Source organism: Mastigoproctus giganteus, chromosome 7 (genome assembly GCF_048544385.1).
Source record: "Mastigoproctus giganteus isolate SK-2022 chromosome 7, ASM4854438v1, whole genome shotgun sequence".
Lineage (NCBI taxonomy): Eukaryota > Metazoa > Arthropoda > Arachnida > Uropygi > Thelyphonidae > Mastigoproctus > Mastigoproctus giganteus.
The window spans coordinates 80189572-80212362 of record NC_143581.1 but is presented as its reverse complement, the minus strand read 5'-3'; the positions used below and the strand labels follow the sequence as shown (position 1 = coordinate 80212362).

General features: G+C 34.3%; 2 protein-coding genes across 2 annotated transcripts in view; one reads left to right on the top strand and one right to left on the bottom strand.

Annotated features, from left to right (window-relative positions):
• The window catches only part of LOC150083024 (DNA-dependent protein kinase catalytic subunit-like), a 127922-nt gene extending 109611 nt beyond the window's left edge, over positions 1-18311 (bottom strand). Inside the window, exons 1-3 of the mRNA XM_090378357.1 lie at positions 18146-18311; positions 3324-3400; positions 3121-3213 (exon numbers count right to left, since the gene is read on the bottom strand). Of these exons, the coding sequence (XP_090234483.1) occupies positions 3121-3213; positions 3324-3400; positions 18146-18311 (336 nt within the window). The remainder of the gene's footprint in view (positions 1-3120; positions 3214-3323; positions 3401-18145) is intronic.
• Positions 18312-18437: 126 nt separating this feature from the next.
• The window catches only part of Sgsh (N-sulfoglucosamine sulfohydrolase), an 86566-nt gene continuing 82212 nt past the window's right edge, over positions 18438-22791 (top strand). The window contains exon 1 of the mRNA XM_090378356.1: positions 18438-18597. Coding sequence (XP_090234482.1) covers positions 18438-18597 — 160 coding nt within the window. The remainder of the gene's footprint in view (positions 18598-22791) is intronic.

Genomic DNA, 22791 nt, shown 5'->3' with positions numbered 1-22791 from the left:
CCGTATTTGGTGGTGACGGGCTCGAATCCCGGTCTAATCAAGAAGCGTGTGCTACGCACTGCTGCTCCTTCCCACCTGCTACGGAGGCCCCTTAGGAAAGATGTAGAGTTGCTAGAATGAGTACAGAGAAGGGCAACAAGATTGGTGAGAGGAACAAAGGGATGCTCTTACCAAGAGAGGTTTAAATTCCGCAAGTTGCAGCATCTGAAATCTAGGCACCTGTAAGCTGATCTGATTGAGGTGTATAAGGCGTTGAACTTATATGTGTATATGGTTTGAGCAGGCTCAATGCTGATGGGATACATCCACTTGCTCAGATTAAGAACCTGAGGGGGAGAATAGATTCAAATTGAGAAAAGACAGTTATAGAATAGATATGCGGAAGTTTGCCTTTAGCCAGCGGGTAGTTGATTGCTGGAACAGACTTCCATCTGTTGTTGTGGAAGTTGATAGCTTAAATAAATTCAAGGCAGTTCAGGAAAGTGTTCAGCTGAAAAGTTCCGATCGGGTTTTGAAAAAGGTCAGCTTTTTCTGAAATTCCTGTATTTTAAGCTGACTGGATGGGTGAAATGGGAAGGGTTTTTTTTTTTTTTTTGGCTGATGCTATATAAGCTTGCTTTCTTGCATCATATGCCTCAACTAATGCTAAGCGGTAGAAATAAAAAATGACCACGTGGTTTTTTTCATACAGTCAATCATAAACAATATAAAAAACCATGCATTAAAACAATCATCCAATAACAGTAGTATACTACACAGAACAGCTTTGAGAACCAGCATATGCAATATTAAAATAGTGAACTTTATACCGGTTGGTTGTTGCATCTCCCTCTAATAATCTGCTCCCTCTGGTTCACCATGATAACTATTGCCGCACACTGCTCAATATAAGAATAGGAACTAAATTTCAACTTTCAAGCTTATTTACACTTTATGGTGATAATTATAAATGGTTCAAACCATTAATAATTATCACCACATGAAGTATACGAAGTATGTATTAGTTCGAACCATATGAAGTTAGTACATAAGTTATACAAATTTATATTTCTCAGAGATAAATCTTAGTTGGTACGGTTAATACTTATTATTAGCTCCTGCGAAGACCTTTATATTTTAGATTTTAATGAGATGATATGATCATGTCTACTAGCATAATGCAATTTATGTTGGATTTGTTTATTAAATATTATTGTGTCTAGTTTTCACACAATTATAGTTGTATAAAGAGTTCTAAGTATACAATTCAAAGTTTAAAAATACACTACCCTTATTTTTACAGATTAAATATAATGACATCTTTAATTTACTCTTCACTTAATAATATGTGAAAAAAGGAATGCTTTTCACTAAGTAGCCATATGTTTAAATCTGATTTTGAAATCTTACATTACTAAATGAAACATTTACTGAACAAAAATCTTTCTTATTTTACAAATAAAGCAAGTGGCAAAGCAGTGAGAAAGTTTATTGGAAAACTTGCTACTCAAAATAAAGAATCTGAAAGAATAATTGGCATAACCAACTCTACTTTGGGAATTTAAGCACTTATACTTAGAGGATATCATAAGTTAGGTGCCTGCAAGGCATTTTGATGGGGTGCCTAACCTCCTATTAATTAGATGGTAACAGCCATCAGAATGGTCACTGGAAGAGTAACACCACATTACAAATGAATAACATCATGCTCTTTTATGAGAAGTAGTTTCATTAGGGCAAGACAACTTCTAGCAATAGACTCAAAAAATTTGTTTTGTTTTTTTTTACTTTTTTTTTTTTTTTTTTTTTTTTTTTTTTTGAGTCTAACAAAAAAATTTAACAAGTTAGTTAATGAAGACAGTGCATTACATTTCAGGCACTTTATACTTGTATTTCTTAAATATTTTTTTTTTTTCTGTAATAAATAGAAGTGAAAAGTAAATAACTAATCATCTTGTTAGCAATTAATTACTAATTGATTAACTAACATATAAAAGTAATTGTTTTCACTTCACTCTAATTTATAATGCTCTGTAATCAACAACATGTGAAATGCAAAGCATGGCAACAAACATAATATCTACTGTTTCAGCAAGGGGCGTATTCAGGGAGGGGCAGAGGAGCATATGCCTCCCCACCCTTAACCATGTGTATAAGTGTTCCTAGGTCTATTCAAAAAAAAAAAAAAAAAACACTGAACGATCTGGCCATCACCCCTCCCCACGTTACGATGATACCTGGATATGATAGGGGCTTTGGCAGCAATATATGGTATATAGATAGCCACGTGATATCTATTTAAAAAAAAAAAAAAAATTTCTGATTTTTATTTGTAAAATTTTAAGAAAATTTGTGAAGGCTCCCATTGTAATTCACTCCATTTTGCAATGCTTTTTAATCAGCAAGTGACATACAATGTCACTTGTTATTACAAAGGTCCAATTTTAAGAAAATTTGTGAAGGCTCAACAAAACGGTCAAAAAGAGTGACAAAATTTCATGAAAATCTGTTCATTCAGTCGACTATAGCCAAAAATATAACAATTGCTGGATTTTATTGGTCCGATTTTTTTTTTAATGGTATGCAAATCTTTCTAAAAGAACCAAATATAAAAATTTATGAAAATCTATCCACTGAGAGTCAATTTATTACAAGCAGACACACAAAAAGATGGATGGATGGACATTGTGAAGACAAATAGGCACTAATAAAAGGGATATGCCCTGCTTTTAAGAGAAACATTATTAAAAATTAGAAGTAACAAAATTATTAATAGGAAATTAATAATAAAGTGGAATAAACTTGAAAAATTATTAAAAAACAGCATTCCCCTTAATCTGGAATTAGCAAAATGATAATATCCTTTAGCCAATTACAGCAAGCAAATGGGTAATATCTGCTCACTGACAAAGAGAATGCCCATTTCACTATAATAGAAGATAACAACTAATGGGGTTGATTTTTTTTTCTTTTTTATTATTATTATTTTTATTATTTATTTATTTATATATATATTTTTTTTTGCTGTCAGTATCCCTCAGCATATTGAGCATGAAAAACAAGCATTACATATGATGCCATGTGTGGGCTAAATACACCAAACTACAACAACAGCACACATTTTGTTAATTTTATACTTACCCCAATATCTTTTACATATGATCTGATCCGGTCACCAAATTTATCAAGGAAGTCCCCAAAAAAGAGTAACACCTTTGTTCTTGTTTCTCTCAACTGAAAAATAAAATGAATATTCATTTCATTAAAAAAAGTTTATTAATATTAATGTCTTTTAATGGTATAATTAATAGAAGATAAGATTATCATACAAGATTTGTTTATACCTTTGGGTCAGGTAATGACTTCTTAAGAAATCTGAGAAGACCATAATCTTCATTAAATAAACATGAAACAGCATATGCTGCAAAGTAAAAACATATATTTTTAAATCAGTTACACAAGTAAGCATATTTGCATAATGATAATACAATATGAACTGTGTGGCAGATTACACATATGAACTGTGATAATACAATATGAACTGTGTGGCACATAAATTAGCAATGAAACTACAAATTCTGGGCCCATCATAATTTTAACACCCATACTAAAAACAATTGTCCATCCATGATCATCAACCCTCTATCCTACACAGCAGCAGAATAATACTTTTGCCACTCACATACAAGCAAGAATCACCTTGTCATTCAGAGAGCTAAGGTAAAATAATGAATTTAACTCTCCTTATTCTAGTCTGACAGGCTTGTTTATCAAACAAGCCTAAGATATTTGAGGAATTACTATTTAATAAGATTGAATGATAAAATTTATGATCACTAATTATTTTATAAAAAATTGTCATAAACTGATCATTAATTCTTTAAGGATGTGCTCATTACTGCATTTCCAAAAAAAAAAAAATTTACAAACACTTTTTTAATGAAAACCACAAAAGGTATTAAAACCTATAGTACTCAGTACCACCCATGTGGTTGAAGTTTAGGAGACAAAAGGTACTTGCTGACATTCGGCTTGAATTTCTGTAGATTGTAATTTTATAATTTATGGAAAATACAAGACAGTGCCAAGTGTTAAAAAAAAAAAAAAAAAACTTTAGTTTTGGGAATGGGAGAAGAATACACAGCCTAAGAGATTAACAGCAGCCATAACAGTCGTGAAAGTAATACTTGAACTGCAACAACCTGAAAAGCAAAATGTCAGAGATTACAAGGCCTACTGCAGGTCCACATGGGAAAGCAAGGTGTTGGGGATTATGGGGGGGGGTATTCATGGGACAAGCAAATACATAAGTATTTGCTTGTCCCATGTTTATGTATTTGCTTGTCCCATACTTATGTATTTGCTCGTTCATGGAACAAGCAAATACATAAGTATTTGCTTGTTCCATGAACCCTGACAGACTTATTTCTATCTTGACTTATTTTTTCTTATTTTAACTCATCTTAAGCGCTGATTTATATCAACTTGTTTTGGTGACAGTGCCAGCCATGACTATGGCAAACATGTACATTGGTCCTTGCCCAGGGGTGTGCTGGTAAATTTTTAACAACTAGACGCTAAAAAAAAGACAAGTCCAAGGATGTGTATCTATATATTTATTGTAAGTTTTACTGATTTACAACAGTTTGGAATAGAAAAATTTCAAATAATAATAAACTATTAATTTTTTTATTGTAACTTCCATATAGCCAATTGCTTTTCACAAAATGTTTTCTTTGACTTTTGCCGAGCTCTTGTATCCGTAGCCAATCTATGGTTGTGATTCAATCATGATTTGACAAATGGAGTTGCATCCCAATCTGCTAACTCTTTTCCCAATAAATTTATCATCACTAAATCCAATATGTGATCTATTGGATTTAATGATTGGATTATAGACATACTATAACTTTTAAGCGATCTATTGTCAAACCATTTCTCACCTTGTACAAATTATGTTCATTAAACTGAGACCTCTTTCGGCTTCAGCACTACTGATTGCAATATTTCTAACTAACTTTTTAGCTTTTTGAATACTTGCAGGGATTGAAACATTTTTTTTGATTCTACGTCAGTAGTGTCCAACCTTTTCCCATACAGGGACCATATTCAAAGTTAGACTTGTTCCACGGGCCACACTGAGTGATTCAAGAAAAATTAATGTGTTTTATTTTCTATATCTTGTTACATGTAAAAGGAAGTTTCTATTTTCACTTTATTTTTTATTTATTTATTTTTTTTTTTCCAAGCTATATATAAAAAATGCAAATTCCAAACACTTATGTTCAACAAATCTATGTCAGTGATTTATTTTTTGTATTTTATTAAAATTATAAAAATATGACTTTGTTGGTTTTTTTTTTTTAAATAACTTACTTTTGCTTTTAAATGCTTACTTTAGAAAATTTACAACCTGAAAAGGATCAGTGCTTGTCAATATTAAAGTGAATAAATAAACATAATGATACACCTAAAATTGAAAATATTCAAAAATTTTATTAAGTACAATACACAATAACATTTACTGAACAAAACTTAACATTTAATGAGATGATTGAGGCTGGATATTTTTAGATAACTGTTCAAAATTTGGTCGAAAATTTGTGATGCCAATTAACAATATGGAATGAAGGTGCTCATTTGTTATTCTGTTTCTTTTTAAATATTTATTTGATTTCATATGTGAAAAAACCTGCTAGCAAACATAGGTTGATCTGAACAAAGTAGCCATTTTCATGGTATTTTCTTTTATTAGCAGAAAATTCTTAGATGGGAGAGCCTTGTGGAATCCAAGTAGTTTATTTTAGCAGTCCATATACTAATTTTTGAACTATGTTTTGGCTTGAAGATCAATAATTTCAAGTTGCGCTGGGATTATAGTTTTCAGCCATAGAGGTAAATGGATCCTCAAACAAGCTTATGTCTTTTCATCGGATCTTATATCTGCAAATCGACTTTCAAACTTGTGAAAAAGTAAGTGTAAAATCCTTTGGAAATATGCATTTCTCTTTTAGCTCGGTACAACATTCAAAGTGAACTAAATTGCCTTGCCCAATTTGGGATTTAAATGATAACTTAATCCGAAATGATTTGATGTCAATATACAAATCAGAGAGCAATTTTCCTTTCCCCTTGTAGCTTTAAATTAAGATCATTTAAATGACTAGAAATGTCTGTTAAGAATTGCAAGGTCAAACAACCACTCCATATTTGATAGTTGTTTTATTAGTTTCCCTTTTTCTGTCATAAAAATATCAATTTCATGATGCAGTTTAAAGAAACAATATAACACTTTGCCATGACTAAGCCATCTCACTGCACTGTATAAAATTACATCTTCGTATTCAGCTTCAATTTCTGAAAGAAACTGTTGAAACATATGGTGATTAAGGCCATGTGATCTTATAAAATTTACAGTTTAAATAACCACATTCAGAAGATGTTGAAGATCCAATACTTTCTCACAGAGAGCTTCCTGATGCACAATGCAGTGAATTCCAATAGGATGTCCAGATCCAATATCTGTCATTTTCTTAGATTTTCTACCCATAAGCCCAATGTTTATACCAATCATATTTTTTGCACTGTCAGTTGTGACTCCTACTAGATTTTTAATATTTAATCCTAACTTCTCAAGAGTTGCAAAAATTTTCAAAAAGATTTTCACCTGTAGTTATTCTGTGCATACTCTGTAGATCGACTAAATCTTCAACTAGTACAAAATTATCATTAATTCCACATATGAAGATAATGAGTTGGGCTGTGTCATTTACATCAGTACCAGTGCCACACTAAATGTTTCATTTGTTTTATGTTTTCCAAAAGTTGTTCAAACAAATTCTTTCCAATATCTTCTACTCTTCACATAACTGTTTGTTGAGACAAACTAATGTATTGTATCATTGTTCGTTTCTCCAGACAATTTTCTTCCACAACTTTTAACAAAGGCACCATCGCTGAAAGGTTTACTTTTAAAAGCGATCAAATGTGCAACTTGATAACTGGCACTTACAACAGATAAATTTCTGGACTGATATATTTTCAGTGTGTTTTGTTGTTTTCTTAATTCGTTTTGTAACTTTGAACACTTTTCTTTTTGCAACACTCCTTTATATATTGATCATAAAATTTATGCTCGGAATCACAGTGTCATTTTATATTATATTCTTTAAAAACTGACAGTCTCCTAACACACCAAACACGTTGCTTTTTCGTCATACTCAAAGAAATAGTCTTCAATGCACCTCTGATTAAAAACATGACACTCCAAATCAACTTTCCTCTTTCAGAACATTTTTAAGAATGATTTTTTTAATTCAACACAATGAACATGTTATATCAAAATTAAATTTCACAACATGAAAAGGTTGATATGTACATAATTATATTTAGTGTACATATGACTGTAGTGGGCTACGTGTGCACATTTGATACATTCAAGCTCAATGCTTCCTTAACTGCACATGCAGTGGCAAGACTCTATAAAATGCTGTTTTAATTCACTTTCCGGATGGGCCATATAAAATTTATTCACCATACAAAATTCCAAAAATCATTCAAATCAATTTCATATTTTAAAATTTCACTCAAATGGTACACTTTTTTTTCACCAGCTATCCATGATTAAGTTAGATTTTTGATAAGGTCAAGTAGATGATTCTAATAAATAGAAATAATTTTAAATGTTTTCATCATAATTTCTGTCTGATAAAAGACAAATTCATGTGTTTAATTATATTTTCTATTAACTTATTACTAGGAAAAGCATCAAATTTATTATTTTTATAAATGGAATATCTTTAAACTTATCAGAATATCTAATCTGATATTCAACTTGATATTCGTATTTTCCAAAACTCTTATTATGCATTTGATTAATTTTTGCACTTTCTGAACGTTACTTGACCATGATTGAAGTGCAGTTGAAAGAAGCGAAAATTCATCAAGAATGTCTATTATTATCTTGCAAAAAATTAATGTTAGCTAATCTTTTTGCCAGACCAGAATAAGAACTTGAAAAATTCATATATATCGGAGGATATATGCACCAAACAGCAACAGCAGCTCGTAAACTGCATGCCACTCATCATGGTTCTTGATGGGTGGCATGTACTTAACCAATCTTAATAATTTCAATTTCTTTAGGTATACAGTCTCTAGCTCGGTTTGATTTTTATTAGATTCGTGATAAAGAGAATACATTTCATCTAAAAATATTTAAATAATTAACTTGTTTATTTCAGATATTGCATTGTCAAGTGATAATTGCAATCGATGATTTATACAGTGCTAAATGACGATTTTATGAATATTTTCTAACAACTTAGTAGCTACTGGATTTCCATGTCATCATATGCAAGCTTATAGCCCAAATGTCACTAGCCATTGTGTGCTGCTCTACAGTTTATAGCCATTGTCAGTTTAACAACCAGCTTGCAAAATTCTTGAAAATTTAACAATTGGCTCGTGCAAGCCAGCACAGCACTGCACTTACCCAACTTTGGCTGTACCAAAGCACACAGGTTCATCAATTATTTGGGTCGCCTTTAACCCTTAAGGGTTGGCTTCCAAATCTTTTGTTAGTTGCAATCTCAAGGATAAAGAATGACATAATATTTATCATGCAAGTAAAATATCACATAATCCAAACAAAGTCATAGAGCATTCAAGTAAAAATTAATTAAACTTTAGGGTGACATGCATATGTCACTAGCACACAAATATATGTATACATCAATATTGGTCTGTCCAGCTACAATATCCAACAGTTCACTATCATGGATATCAAATCTTGTCAAAACAAACCTCGCATTTATCACTCTCAAAATGCCTAGGAATGACCCAAATCAGCAAGTGCTCATAAGTTAAATTGCTTTGTGAGGAATTTACATGATGAGCAAAGTGTATCAAGTAAATTTACTGATAAATAAAATTGCTTACTTGGTACCAGCAGAATGGTCAGAACATTTTTTCATTAAAAAAAAAAAAAAGCATTTATATATTAGTGACTATTTTACTGACAAAAAGTAAGTACGAACTGCAGGAAATATACTACAGATTTCGGTATTAAATCAGCCAGTTGATGCATGCATACACAATGTGACATTTTGTCATAGAAAATTACTAGAATGACTATCCACATGACAAGGGCACCTACAATTCTGTACTCAAATCTATAACGCTACAAACAAATTTGATATTTGATGAGCTTGAAGTGCTGGTCAAGACATCAAAGGCAGATATTGTTTGGATATGAGAGACATGGTGTCACAGAGACATAAGCAATGCAGAATTGGAATTTGGGGAGTACAATGTGTACAGAAAGGATAGACAGGACAGGAAGGGAGGAGGGGTTATGCTGTTAGTTAAGAAACACACAAAATCTAAGGAAGTGCATCCAATTGATGTTGGTGGACAATGCAATGTTGAGTCTGTTTGGTGTGACATAAGCACAAGGAAAGGAAAAATGAGAGGTGTGTTATAGACCTAATGAATCTGATGAGTATAATGAGCAATTGTGCAGAGAAATACAGTGGGCCAGTAAATCAGAGTGTCTTATAATGGGAGATTTTAATTTACCAGATATTGACTGGAACTTGTGGGTTGGTCACTCGCACACTAGCAAGGCTTTTGTGGATTTATTGGATGATTGTTTTCTACAACAGCATGTTTGGGAGGCAACTAGAGGGAGTAATACTCTTTATCTGATTATCAGTAGTGATTCTTCATGCATTAAGAATCTGCAGATAAAGGAACCACTATGTTGCAGTGATCACAGTGTGCTGAAGTGGGATTTACTCAAAGAGGTAACTACCATCAGGGGTAAAGGGAAGGGTTTTTGCCTTTGTAAAGGTGACTACGGTGCTCTGAGACAGTATTTAAAGGCGCCTCCGTAGCCAGGTGGGAAGGAGCGGCAGTGAGTAGCAAACACTTCTTGATTAGACCGGGGTTCGAGCCCGTGAACACCAAATACAAAGGATGCGGAAAGGTCAGGGAATGACCACCGCATATCCCCCGAGCAATATGGCCTTAGTTGCTAATGCTTCTAAAAACCAAAAATAACAACAACAGTATTTAAATTCTATACGGTGGGACTAGGGCTTACAATACCGAGATCCCAGTCATTTCTTTCCGGTATTGATACAAAAAAATACTGGTTTTTCAGTACTAACTTTTAAAAAAATTGTTTATAATTTAATCACATAAAGGTTATAAAATCACCTTTATGTGATTATGACATCATTATCTCTACTAGCAAATGTTCAATAAATTGTCGATAGGACACCATGCAACATTGCAACCTGTCCACAATTCTCGGACAACTTCATGTCTGACTGTATCGTAACTCCCGAGTGCCGTTCCTCCACTACTGACTTTAGTTCAACTCCACCAAGTGTATAAGTTATTTTGGGGTTGCTGTTCCCCAGGTGTAAGACTTTGCATTTTGATGAATTAAAGCATAGCTGCCACTTTTCTGAACATCCCAGAAGTCTATCTAGGTTACTCTGAAGAAGCTCTGCTTGGCGGTGATCATTAACTACGCTACTGATCTTTACATCATCTGCAAGTTTAGACCTCACATCCTCCATCCCTTCATAGATGTCATTTAAGATAATCAAAAACAACAGTGGTCCCAATACCGATCCTTGGGGAACCCCACTTCTTACATTAACCCAATCTGAGGAATAACCATTTATCGCAACCCTCTGCCTGGTGCCCTCAAGCCATCGTGCTATCCAGCTAAGGATTTTCCCTATGATTCAAACCTGCTCCAACTTATAAAGTAACCACTCATGTGGAACTGAGTCAAATGCTTTTCTGAAATCCAAATAAACAATGTCGAAATTATTCCCTAAATCCAGCTCATGAGTGACCTGTCAAAATGCCTAACCAGATTTGTTAAACACGATTTTCACTTTACAAAACCATACTGTGTATGCTACAGAATTACATTTCCATCTAAATGATCCTGAATTCCACCCTTGATCATTGCCTCCATGATTTTCCCTACTACTGAAGTTACACTGGCCAGTCGGTAATTTCCAGTGACACTCCTAGAACCACCTTTATGTTCCAATTTACACCAATCTAACGGAATCTCTCCCAAGGCCAGTGATGCTCTCATAACTAGCCTTAGCACCTCTGTAGCCAGGAGCAGCAGTGCATAGCACACGCTTCTTGATTAGACCGGGGTTCAAGCCCGTGACCACCAAATATGGAGGATGCGGAAAGGTCAGGGAATGACCACCGCATATCCCTGACCATTCCGCATCCTGCATATGTAAATATCGATTCAAAGTAACTGTTGAGCTCATCTGCAACTTCAGCTATGGTATCTAATACATCCCACGTCTATTACATAAGGCTCCAATCCGATTTGTCCTTCTGTTCTTTGTATATGTGAAGAATTCCTTAACTGCTCTCTTCTTTATTCTCACTCTTTGCTCTCTCCCAGACTCAGTAAAGATACTATAGTGAAAATTATGCTTTGCATAATAAAACGTCTTTCTCCTTCAGAAAATGATGAACATAATTCAACCATGGAAGACCAACGTGGATCGGAACATCAGTGTTCCACAAATTCTTTCCAAAATAAGAAATTGCCTGACTCCAATGAGATTTTAAAAGATGAACTTGAGTCAGAAATTAATGAAATACTTTTAACTATTTTTGTAAAAAAAGTTCAAAGCCTAGAAAATATGGACTGAGATCGTCTTCGATTATATCAGTACAATAATACCAGAATAGAATCTGAAAGGGCATTTTCAGCCACTAATCAAATACTGTAGGTACCAAAATTAGATCCATTTTAAACGATCATAGTATTGATTGCTTATGTTTCTTAAGAGTGCACTTTATTTGGAGAGGTATTGTGGATTCTTAAACATAACTAAACTTTGCAGTAACAAAATGTATTTCTTTGTTTTTAGAATAACTGTATTTTAACGATTTTTTTTCAGAATGATTTATTATCGCAATAAAAGTTTGTTTAAAACATGAATTCGAGTAATTATAGTACATGTTTTTTCCTTACTTTATTGCACCTAATTGTCATCAAAATTTATTAAGAAAAACGTTTGTTTTTGGAATACCGGTTTCATAAATTGAAATTACTGAAATACCGGCATTAAGATTTTGACTGGTATTGTAAGCCCTAGGCAGGACCAACTGATGATGTTACTAACAGCAAATTCAAAATGGGAAGCATTCAAAAAATTAATCTTGGAAGCTACTAGGCTTTTCATACCAATTAAGATATATTGTTCAAGATTTAGGCCTAAATGGATGTCAGATGAACTAATTATATAAGTGGTATAGAAGAAAAATGCATGGGATATATATAAATTTGACAAAGCCTATGATAAATATAAGCTGGTCTGTAACCAAGTCACAAAGGTGGTTAGGCAGGCAAAGGCAGATTACGAGAAATCTTTGGCAAAGGATGCAAAGAAAAACAGCAGAGTTCTTTACTTTGTGTAAACTCTAGAAAGAAGGAGATGAATCAGATTGGTCCACTTGATATGGATGGTTCAACCGTTGATGATCCTGCTCAGGTAGCTAACAAACTAAATGAATATTTTGCATCTACATTCACACATGAGGAGTTATTCAGGAAGGGAAATGCCAGAGGTGTATTAAACTCTGGCAGTAAGCTAGATAATCTTGTAATAACTGAGAGTAAAATGGAGAAGAAATTATTGAAGATAAACATAAGAAAGCACCTGGGGTGGATGGAATCTATCCAGTTATATTAAAGGAGGCAGCAAAGGAAGTAAGCAAACCTGTAGCCATAATTATGAGAGCTTCCTTGGACTCAGGGGAGGTACCCATGGACTGGAAATGTGCAAATGTGACCCCAATCCACAAAGGAGGATCAATGGGAGACACAGGTAATTACAGACCTGTTAGTTTAACTTCTGTTCCAGGGAAATTAATGGAAGCACTGGTTAAAGAAGCACTGCAGAATCATCTAGACAAGACTTCAGTTATAGCTCGGACACAGCATGGTGTTTGTTAAGAGGAAGTCTTGTCTGACCAATTTGATTGGATACTATGATGTAGTCACAAAGGAACTGGATGCAAAGAATAATTTTGATATCATAATTTGGATCTTAGAAAGACTTTTGATACTGTTGCACATGGAAGACTGCTGCACAAATTGGAGCAGTGTAGCATTGGAGGTATATTGCTGCTATGGATAAAGGGATGGTTGAGTGGGAGAAGACAGTGGTAATCATTGCTCTTCGTGGACTAATTTTATTAGTGGAGTCCCTCAGGGTTCAGTGTTGGGTCTATTGTTTTCTGTATTCATTAATGGTATTGATGATTGTATATCAGGCTTAATGTCCAAGACAAAACAAAGGTCAGCAGGGTTATTAATGACACTAATGACTATGCTGTTGCAACAGGATCTAGAAAAGTTGAGCAAATGGACTGAGAGTTGGCAACTGAAGTTTAACATTGACAAATGTAAAGTACTGCATATGGAAGCAGTAACCCCAGTGTAACATATCAACTGTGTGGTACTACACTGACAGTGGTAGAGAGTGAAAAGGACCTGGGGGTAATTGGGCAGGCAGATATGAAGTTTTCTGAGCAGTGCAGATGGTCTGCAAGAGTAGCTCATGGTGTCTTGTCAATACAGGAATTTTTCTAGCAGGGATAAGGAGGTGATTATCCTCTTGTATAAGGCAATGGTCAGGCCACACCTTGAGTACTGTATACAGGTTGGGAGGCCTCATTTTAAGTAGGATGTAGAGTCGTTGGAACGAGTACAGAGAAGGGCAACAAGATCAGTGAATGGAACAAAAGGTTGCTCTTACGAAGAAAGGCTTAAGTTTTGCAAATTACAGTGTCTGGAGACTAGGCACCTGCGAGGTGATCTGATTGAGGTCTATAAAGCCTTGAATGGTTTGAGCATGCTCAATTCTCATGGGATTCTTCTTCTTGCTCAGAATAATCGCCTGAGAAGGTATAAATTCAAATTGAGGAAAGACAGTTGTAGGATAGATGTGCAGAAGTTTGCTTTTAGCCAGCGGGTGGTTGACTGCTAAAACAAACTTCTATCTGTCATTGTAGAAGTTGATAGCTTAAACAGATTTAAAGCAGAACTAGACAAACATTTGGAGCGAGTGGATGGATGAAATTAGAAGGGTGTTTTTTTTTTTTTTGGCTGATGCTATATAAGCTTGCTTTCTTGTATCATTTGCCCTTGCTAATTGTAACACAATTTACACATGCACAAAAATGACTGCATTCTGAGAGTATCCCCATTAATTCTGTCCTTAGCTCTGTCACCTTGCTCCACATGAACGCCCTTGCTTTCTCTCAACAAGGTTTCATTCCATAAGTTGCCCAAAGCAATGTGGCCTTTAACTCAAGACAGAGAGAGTTTTGATAGTTGTAATGCATTTTAAATACAGCTTTACACTTCTTATTGGATTTTATAGTCATGGAAAAGAAAAACATTTCAGTTATAATTAATATTTAATAAGTAAATGAACACTTACACCAAATAAATAAACAACATTAAGGAGATTTGTGCCATGCATTTTCAAGCCAATCACCACAGCTAATAAACAAGAACTAATTACACAACTGCATACTACACAAAATTAACTAAAAAAAAAAAAAATAGTTTCCTCAATTCATATAGATTACATATGCACTCATAAAACTATAAAAACAAAACAAAAAACCTCACATCCAAGTGGTCAGTTTTTGTCAAATTTAACAAATTATATAATAACATAACCACTGCTTGCCAAATAAAACTACAACGAAACTTAAATTTTGTTGTAGTTTGTCTGATTTGACAAGCAAGCAATGGATATATTATTAAACTTTTTGTACACAAATGGATGACTAGTGTCAAGTGTCATGAATTGTGATGCAAGTAGAGAATATTCCCAGAGGGCAAGAATATTTTGCAAAAGATTATTCTTGATACTTTCATGATTACCTTTGTAATGTGACTACATTGATTCACACAAACACAAGTACTTAAACCATTACCAAAAGGCTGTGTTGTAGGGCGCAACAGAGATTGCAGAATGTGATGTACAATACATATACATCATATGCTTCATGGAGAAAGATTATACAACAAAATGACAACAAAAAATATATATAATAAAGTGCAAATGAAAATTTAATGGATTAATTATGTGCAATGTAAATAATAACCTTGTTATTTATCCAATCTCATACATAGGCATAGGATTTTCACCTAACTTATTCCAGGGTTTTTTTTTTCCATCCTGCAAAACTAGCCCTGAATGTAATTATAACAGAAATATAACCTTTGCTCATATTACAACCAGTCACTCAATATGAAGGGAAAAAATAGGAATTGACTACCATAAGGAACAAACAGTTTGTTTCTTGAAACTGTGATAGTTGTTAATTAAGCAGTGACAAAATAACAAAACTAAATTCAGCCGTACATCTTTTATTGAGAAAGGACAGAGGAGAACAATTTAAAATTTTTTTTCATAAGATTTTGTTTTAATTACATTTCATTAAGTTTGCTTATAAAATCTTTAACTGACAAGTATTGTTAACAGCACCTACAAACACCATATTAAGGAAGTTCACTAAAACATCAATCACTTATTCATGTTACCCACCTACAAGAAAAGCGACAACTCAAAAATTTACATTTCTGACAAGATGTGTTGCTACAGTCAAGAGAATTTCTACAAATCAACATCATTCAACTGCTATTTTAATCCCTTTTTAAAAAACTACTGGTCTAAGAAATACATCGCTTACATAAGCAGTCAGTACCACAAATTATGTGAGTGAAACATATACAAAACAAGAGAGAAAGATGCTAATAAATGACCTTGACCTGTCTTTAGAATTATGTGTGCTAATATTCAGCCATGATAGGCCCATTCATTTTCAAAAGAATAGGAACTGAAAAACTGAACATATGAGAGTGATAAATACATGTAAACAAACATGAAGAACAACATTTTTTTATTCAGTTGATACTGAATAAAAAAACAAAAGAAATTATCAGTCCTGTGGATTCAAGAGAAGTCAATGTTTCTTGTACCAATTTAACAAGGGTTAATGATAACTAAAGCCATATATTAAGGATGAAATAACATTAGTTAATATAGACCAGAGGCAGAATGGGCCGGGAAGCTAAGTAACAACTGCTACCAGTGCAAATAGCATCTGTGATAAGTTACCACTGCTAAAAAGGTGGAACCAAAATTGTTGGAAGTCACAGGAGCCAAGTACAACCATCCAACCCATTATCGACTTTCTGAAACTTAAGCTCTGCTCCATCAATTTCAGAAGCTTCAAGGATACTGGGGGGAAAAAATAAGCTTAAATGTGTTATATTTGACAAAAGATTCATCAGTCTGATCACTGAAAACTGGATATTTTAGATTGTTTTTGATTTTACTTTTACCATTTTTAATATTGGTATGAAATCAATATTAATGCAAATGGAAAAATAAAAATTTACCCATCTTTCAATCTGCTGTTTTGTGCAATGATGTACATTGACACAGAAGGGAGGGGTGGATATTTTATAACCACAACACTTACTGCAGTGACATTTCATTTTTGCTTAGCAAGTTATCTAACCCTGGGGGCTCACATCTGGTGATTATGGGCTTGGCACACCCAGGGTCCTGAGCTGGATATCATCATTCTTCTCTTTCTTGGCGATTGCCTTCTACTTTTGACACACTCTCACAGGGTTACTCGGGAACTTTTTTTTTTCCTGGTGCAGCATAAGCCTCAGGCTTCCTTGCATCATATGGATAATGATAATAATAATAACAACTTATGTGCACAAATTTTATAATCACTTAGAGTATAAATACTTTCTCATCTATCTGAAATTTATATATTTTTGTGATTCTCAAAAAATAATAAGTGCAACAAACTAAAAAAAACAAGAAGCAGCAGTAGACCATTGTTTGAAAAATTTTATCATACCAAAATGATGAAGATACAAATGCATCTTTCTGCTATATATTCAAAAGAGCGATTTTGATTTGAAGAATTCAAGGTCCAAGAGAGGGAGACATATACACAAAATAATTCTGAGGAAGAAAAGAATATTAGTCGCGAGCACAAAGGGGACTATTACCAAGAAAAACTTTAGTATGAATCCATACCTTAATGAAGTGTTTAAATGGATTCATTAAAATAAATTTTGATGATTCTTCCTCAGACAACACAAATAAAGGGACAAATTCAAATTTAAAAAGAATGGTTGCAAGCATGTGCAAAAACTTGTTTTTAGCCAAACAGCAATTGATTATTGGAACAAACTTCCATTCTATTTTGTGAAGTAGTCTGGACAAATTTATGGAAGAATTAGAGTCATTAGACAAATTATTAGAGCAGTGGACAGGTGATCAGGTTTTTTTGCTAATGCTGTATATATAAAATTGCTTCCTTGCATCATTTGCCCCCACTAATATAAAAGAAAAAGAAGCAACTGAAACAAAGCCGATTATTATTATTAGCCATATGGTGCAAGGAAGCCTGAGGCTTATGCCGCACCAGCCAAAAAAAAAAAAAAAAAAAAAATTTCTGAATTACCCTGAGAGAGAGAGAGAGAGACAGAGAACAAGAGTCAGAAGTAGAAGGGAATCACCAAGAAAGAGAAGAATGATGATATCCAGCTCAGGTCCTTTGGTGTGCCAAGTCCAGATGCGAGCCCATGGGATTACAAATACCATTCATCCAAATTAACAATAACTTTCTCCCTAAATCCCCGTGTTATGAACTACTACAGTTCGCCACAGGTGGGTGACAAAACCGCCAGAGCAGGTTGTCAGTGAAATTCAAACGTAGCAAAACTGTGTAACACACCGGACCCCACAATCAAAGCCACCAAATTTCCCAGAAACTTCTATATAGAACCAATAAAAGTAAAGGTTGCAGCCTCGAAATCGGGTTTTACACTGGAACCAAAAAAAGTTTCTATGACACTGCAGGTGGCGAAAACGCTAAAAGATGCCGATTGGAAAATGAAATATGCAGCGTACGATTTTTCATTGTCTCTGCTAAATATCCAATATTATACTTATTTATGTTTTATTGTATTAACACTGCCAACTCTCATATGCCTAAATATATATTTAGGCAGTCGTATATCATTTTGATATCAATATTATTCAAATCCTACCAATTTCTTTTTCTGTTAAAGATAAATCGAGACACATATGACGAACATCTTGGATAAGCTGAACAGAGGCCTCAGGTGCACTGCGATAAATATGAATTTCATCTGAATGTAAGCATTTATTTAGATCTAATAAGGCACCGTAAAGTGCGGAAAGCAGACCAGCCATCTCAGCTATCCCGCCAAATAACTTTCAAACCGTTCCACTCACAGCACAGTAAACTACTGTCTGTGGTTCCTTTATAAAAACATTGAAGAGTATGTGACGTCATTTGCACATATGCAGTGTTAGGAAATGGGGATGTTTATTAATTATATTTACTTTTCAGCATTCATTTGTTTTTCTGTATTATCGAAAATACATGATGAAAGGATTAGAAATATCAGATTATCAAGTCTTCCTGTTTATAAAAGAAATTCGATTCAAAAGCGAAGAAATGTACTTTTGATCATTGGTACGTTTTGATATTTATTTCTTTATGCCAGTATTTCTCAAATTATGATCATTAACCTGCTTTCTGCTGTTGAGGGGGGGAATAGAAAAGTTGATAATAAATTTTCTTTATAAGCTGTACTGCCTCCCCAGCCAGGGGAATCATATCTTCAAGAACGTAGCTGATACAGCAGCGCGGCTCATTATTTTTGAGAGAATACAGAGATCAGAGCTTGCAATGCGCTTACTCGTAACCACATGCGCGATCCCAGGTAGGGGCTATAGCTTGTCCCCTTGGGATCAAAATAATTCGATTTTTTTACTACTACATGATGAATAATGCTTAATTAATGATTTCCGAAACAGTGCAAGCCTCCATTTATGGAAACCCAGGGACCGCTCCTGCCGAAAACCATTATCTGCCCCAAACTTCCAGGGCCGTCTCTAGAATATGTGAACCCTGAGTGAGTTAGGAACCGACTCCATTAAAAAAATAAATTATATATACACAGTATTGGATTTAGATGTAAACCATACTAACCAAAACACTTGTAATATAATTACAAGTAATATAATTGGTAAAACTCTACTGAGACAACAGAAATATGGAGGTATACGTGAGCTGAGCCGTTTCTGGGTGCAAAAGACCCCCCATCTGAATGAAAAGGAATGTCCATGTGGATGAATGGATTGATTTTATCCACAATTGACTATTAAATTGTTACAGTTGAATCCTCCTGTAGAGCTAATAGCATTCTGCACAAAAAGATTTGATTAAATTCTGTTTATTAGCTCTTGGGCAGGAGTTCCAACAGTTTATTGAGGCAACAGCTCTTCAAACAGACCAGTGGTTGCAGGTTTGTCCAGAGGCATTCTGGACAAAGTGACGGGTCTCGTCACAATACTATAGGGGTTTACAATAGAATATCAAGAAACATACATTTAGAAAATTATATCACTAATATGAAACCAACATTATTAAAAAAATAAGTACAAACAACTGGCATGACTTGGCTAACACTAAATTCTTGAGATGTACACATAGTTAAAACAGAGAAATGCAGTTCATGAGTATATGAAAACCAGAGTTATCTGATATGTGGAAGGTGTGTGATCACATGAATATCCAAACTGTAAAGTCAGGGTGAAAGGAGAGGAGAGGAAAGGTATAACATTATGGTTATTTTGAGATTTTTTGTCCCTGGGGCTGAACTCGGGAGCACATTGCTCAGAATAGAATCAGACACTTGGATTCAATTTTTCTCTAGGACATCAATTTGTGTTCCAGAAACCCAATCTCACCTAATAGTACAGTGAGTTGTAATTTAAAGTTGTCATACTCCATTTAGCACCCAGTAAAGAATAGCCATCAGCTAGAGAAAGTTCTGCATACATCTGAGAACGAGTACAAGGAAACAGGTCAAAACTCACAAGTGAATTCAAGGGTTATGTCAAATAACATTAACTACAAAATCATTTTGTAATTGATGTTTTGAAATTAACCAAAAAAAAAAAAAAATTTACATTTTCTTGGTTTACTGTAAATGTACTTACAGCCCAAGCTAACTTGTAAAGTACTAGAGAGATACAGTTCAATGACATGATATGCAATATTATTTGTATAAAGTAAATCTAAAGTTATTGCAAAAAGAAAATGCAATTTTTAGTTAACTTTTTTGATACTAAACCCTTGAATTTTCAGTTACAATTCCCCCATTATTCATGACATACATATTTCAGTTGAAAACATTATTTAAGTAAAAAAAAAAAAAAGTTTATAAATAAATTTAATTTTTTTAAATAATAAATTGAAAAAAAGCAAAGTATTTTTGCTATTTTAAAATATATTTTGAATATCTTGTGATATATTCAAATAAATCAAAAGATTTAATTTAATAAAAATGTCAAAATAAGCACTAGTGAATTACATTAAAAATTAACCTTAAAAAATTAAACTGAAATGCAAAAATTATCTTAATAACTAAATAAACTTAAATTTAGCTCTCATAGGTTTTGTCGAGTTTAATACCACTCAAAATCTGTCTAGAAATGATGATTCTATAGGTGAACACAATATTCAAGATGTCATGTGATTAGCCAATTCGATTGATTTGTAAAACAGGATAATTACGAGGAATGGTACGAAAGTAATGCCTCCTATTTTTTTCTTCAGAAAATTTAATTCCTAAAACTATGGAATTCCTAAAAATTTCTGGAATTCCTAAAAATTTAATTCCTAAAACTTTGACATCAATTAATTCTCAATCACTAATAAGCACTTCCACCATCTCTTAGTCAGATGCTGTATTCTAATCCTACAAAAGTCGTTACTCTTCTCCAGAGGGCTTTGCAAACACTGTGCTTGAGCTGGTCGTCTTCCACACAATGGGTTTCACAGAGTGCATTCTTTAGCGGCCCAAAGAGGTGATAGTCGGAAGGTGCAAGATCCAGGCTATGTGAGGGGTGAAGAAGAACGGTGCACCCCGGTTTTTCATAATGGCCTCCATCTTGCTCAGACTGGTGTGGGATCATGTGTTGTCATGGTGGAGAAGAACCTCGTTAAGGGTTTTATCTGATTGAATTCTACAGATGCCGTCTTTCAACTTTTTCAACGTTTCCACATATCGATCTAATTTGATTGTGATGCCACACTCCAAGAAGTCCACAAGCAAGATCCCATTTTGTCCCAAAACACTGTTGCCATGATTTTACCAACACTTTCCCCATGATTTTACCAACACTTTCCCCACTCTTAAAGTGTCTTACCCAATGTCTAACTGTACTTGCATCTACAGTATTGTCACCATTTTAGACCTAAATGGTTGTCAAATGAACTAATGAGACTTGTGGCAGAGAAGAAAAATGCATGGGGTGCATATAAATTAACAGGCGACTCAGAAGCCTATGGCAGATATAAGCTAGTCTGTAATCGTCACAAAGTAGGTTAGGCAGGTGAAGTCAGATTACAAGAAATCTTTGGCAAAGGATGCTAAGAAAAACAGGATTTCTTTATATAAACTCTAAAAGGAAGGGGATGAATCTGATTGGTCCACTTGATATCAATGGTTTGACTGTTGATGATCCTGGCGCCTCCGTGGGCAGGAGCAGCAGTGCGTAGCATACTCTTCTTGATTAGACCGGGGTTTGAGCCCATGACCACCAAATACGGAGGATGCAGAAAGGTTAGGGAATGACGACCGGATATCCCTGGAGCAATATGGCCTTAGTTGCTAATGCTCCTAATAACAATACAAACAAACAAATGCCGTTGATGATCCTGCTCAGATAGCAAACAAACTGAATGAGCATTTTGCATCTACATTCACACATGAGGAGTTATTAAGGTTTGAAAATGCCAGAAGGTTATCAAATTGTAGCAGGATGCTTAATTATTTTGTAATAACTGAGAACAAAGTGGAGGAGAAATTATTGAAGTTAAACATAAGAAAGGCACCTGGGGTCGTGGGATCTATCCAGTTATATTAAAGGAGGTGGCAAAGGAAGTAAGCAAACCCTTAGCCATAATTATGAGAGCATCCTTGGATTCAGGGGAGTTCCCCACGGACTGGAGATGTGCAAATGTATCCCCAGTTCACAAAGGGGGATTGAAGGGTGACACGAGTAATTACAGACCGGTTAGTTTAACTTCTGTTCCAGGTAAAATAATGGAGTCACTGGTTAAAGATGCATTGTAGGATCATCTAGACAAGACTGCAGCAATAATTCAGACACAGCATGGGTTTGTTAAGGGAAAGTCTTGTCTGACAAATTTGATTGGTTTTTATGATGTGGTTACAAAGGAACTGGATGCAAAAAATAATTTTGATATCATTTACTTGGATTTCAGGAAAGCTTTTGACACTGTTGCGCATGGAAGACTACTGTACAAATTGGAGCAGAATGGTATTAAGGATAAATTGCTACAATGGATAAAAGGATGGTTGAGTGGGAGAAGACAGAGGGTGGTAATCAATGGGTGCTGCTCTTTGTGGACTAATTTTATTATTGGAGTCCCACAGAGTTCAGCGTTGGGTCCACTGTTGTTTTGTATATTTATCAATGATATTGATGAAGATATATCAGGCTTAGTGTCGAAGTTTGCAGATGATACAAAGGTTGGCAGGGTTGTTAATGATAGTAATGGCAGTGTGCTACTGCAAGAGGATCTAGAAAATTTGGGCAGATGAGCTGAGAAGTGGCAATTGAAGTTTAACCA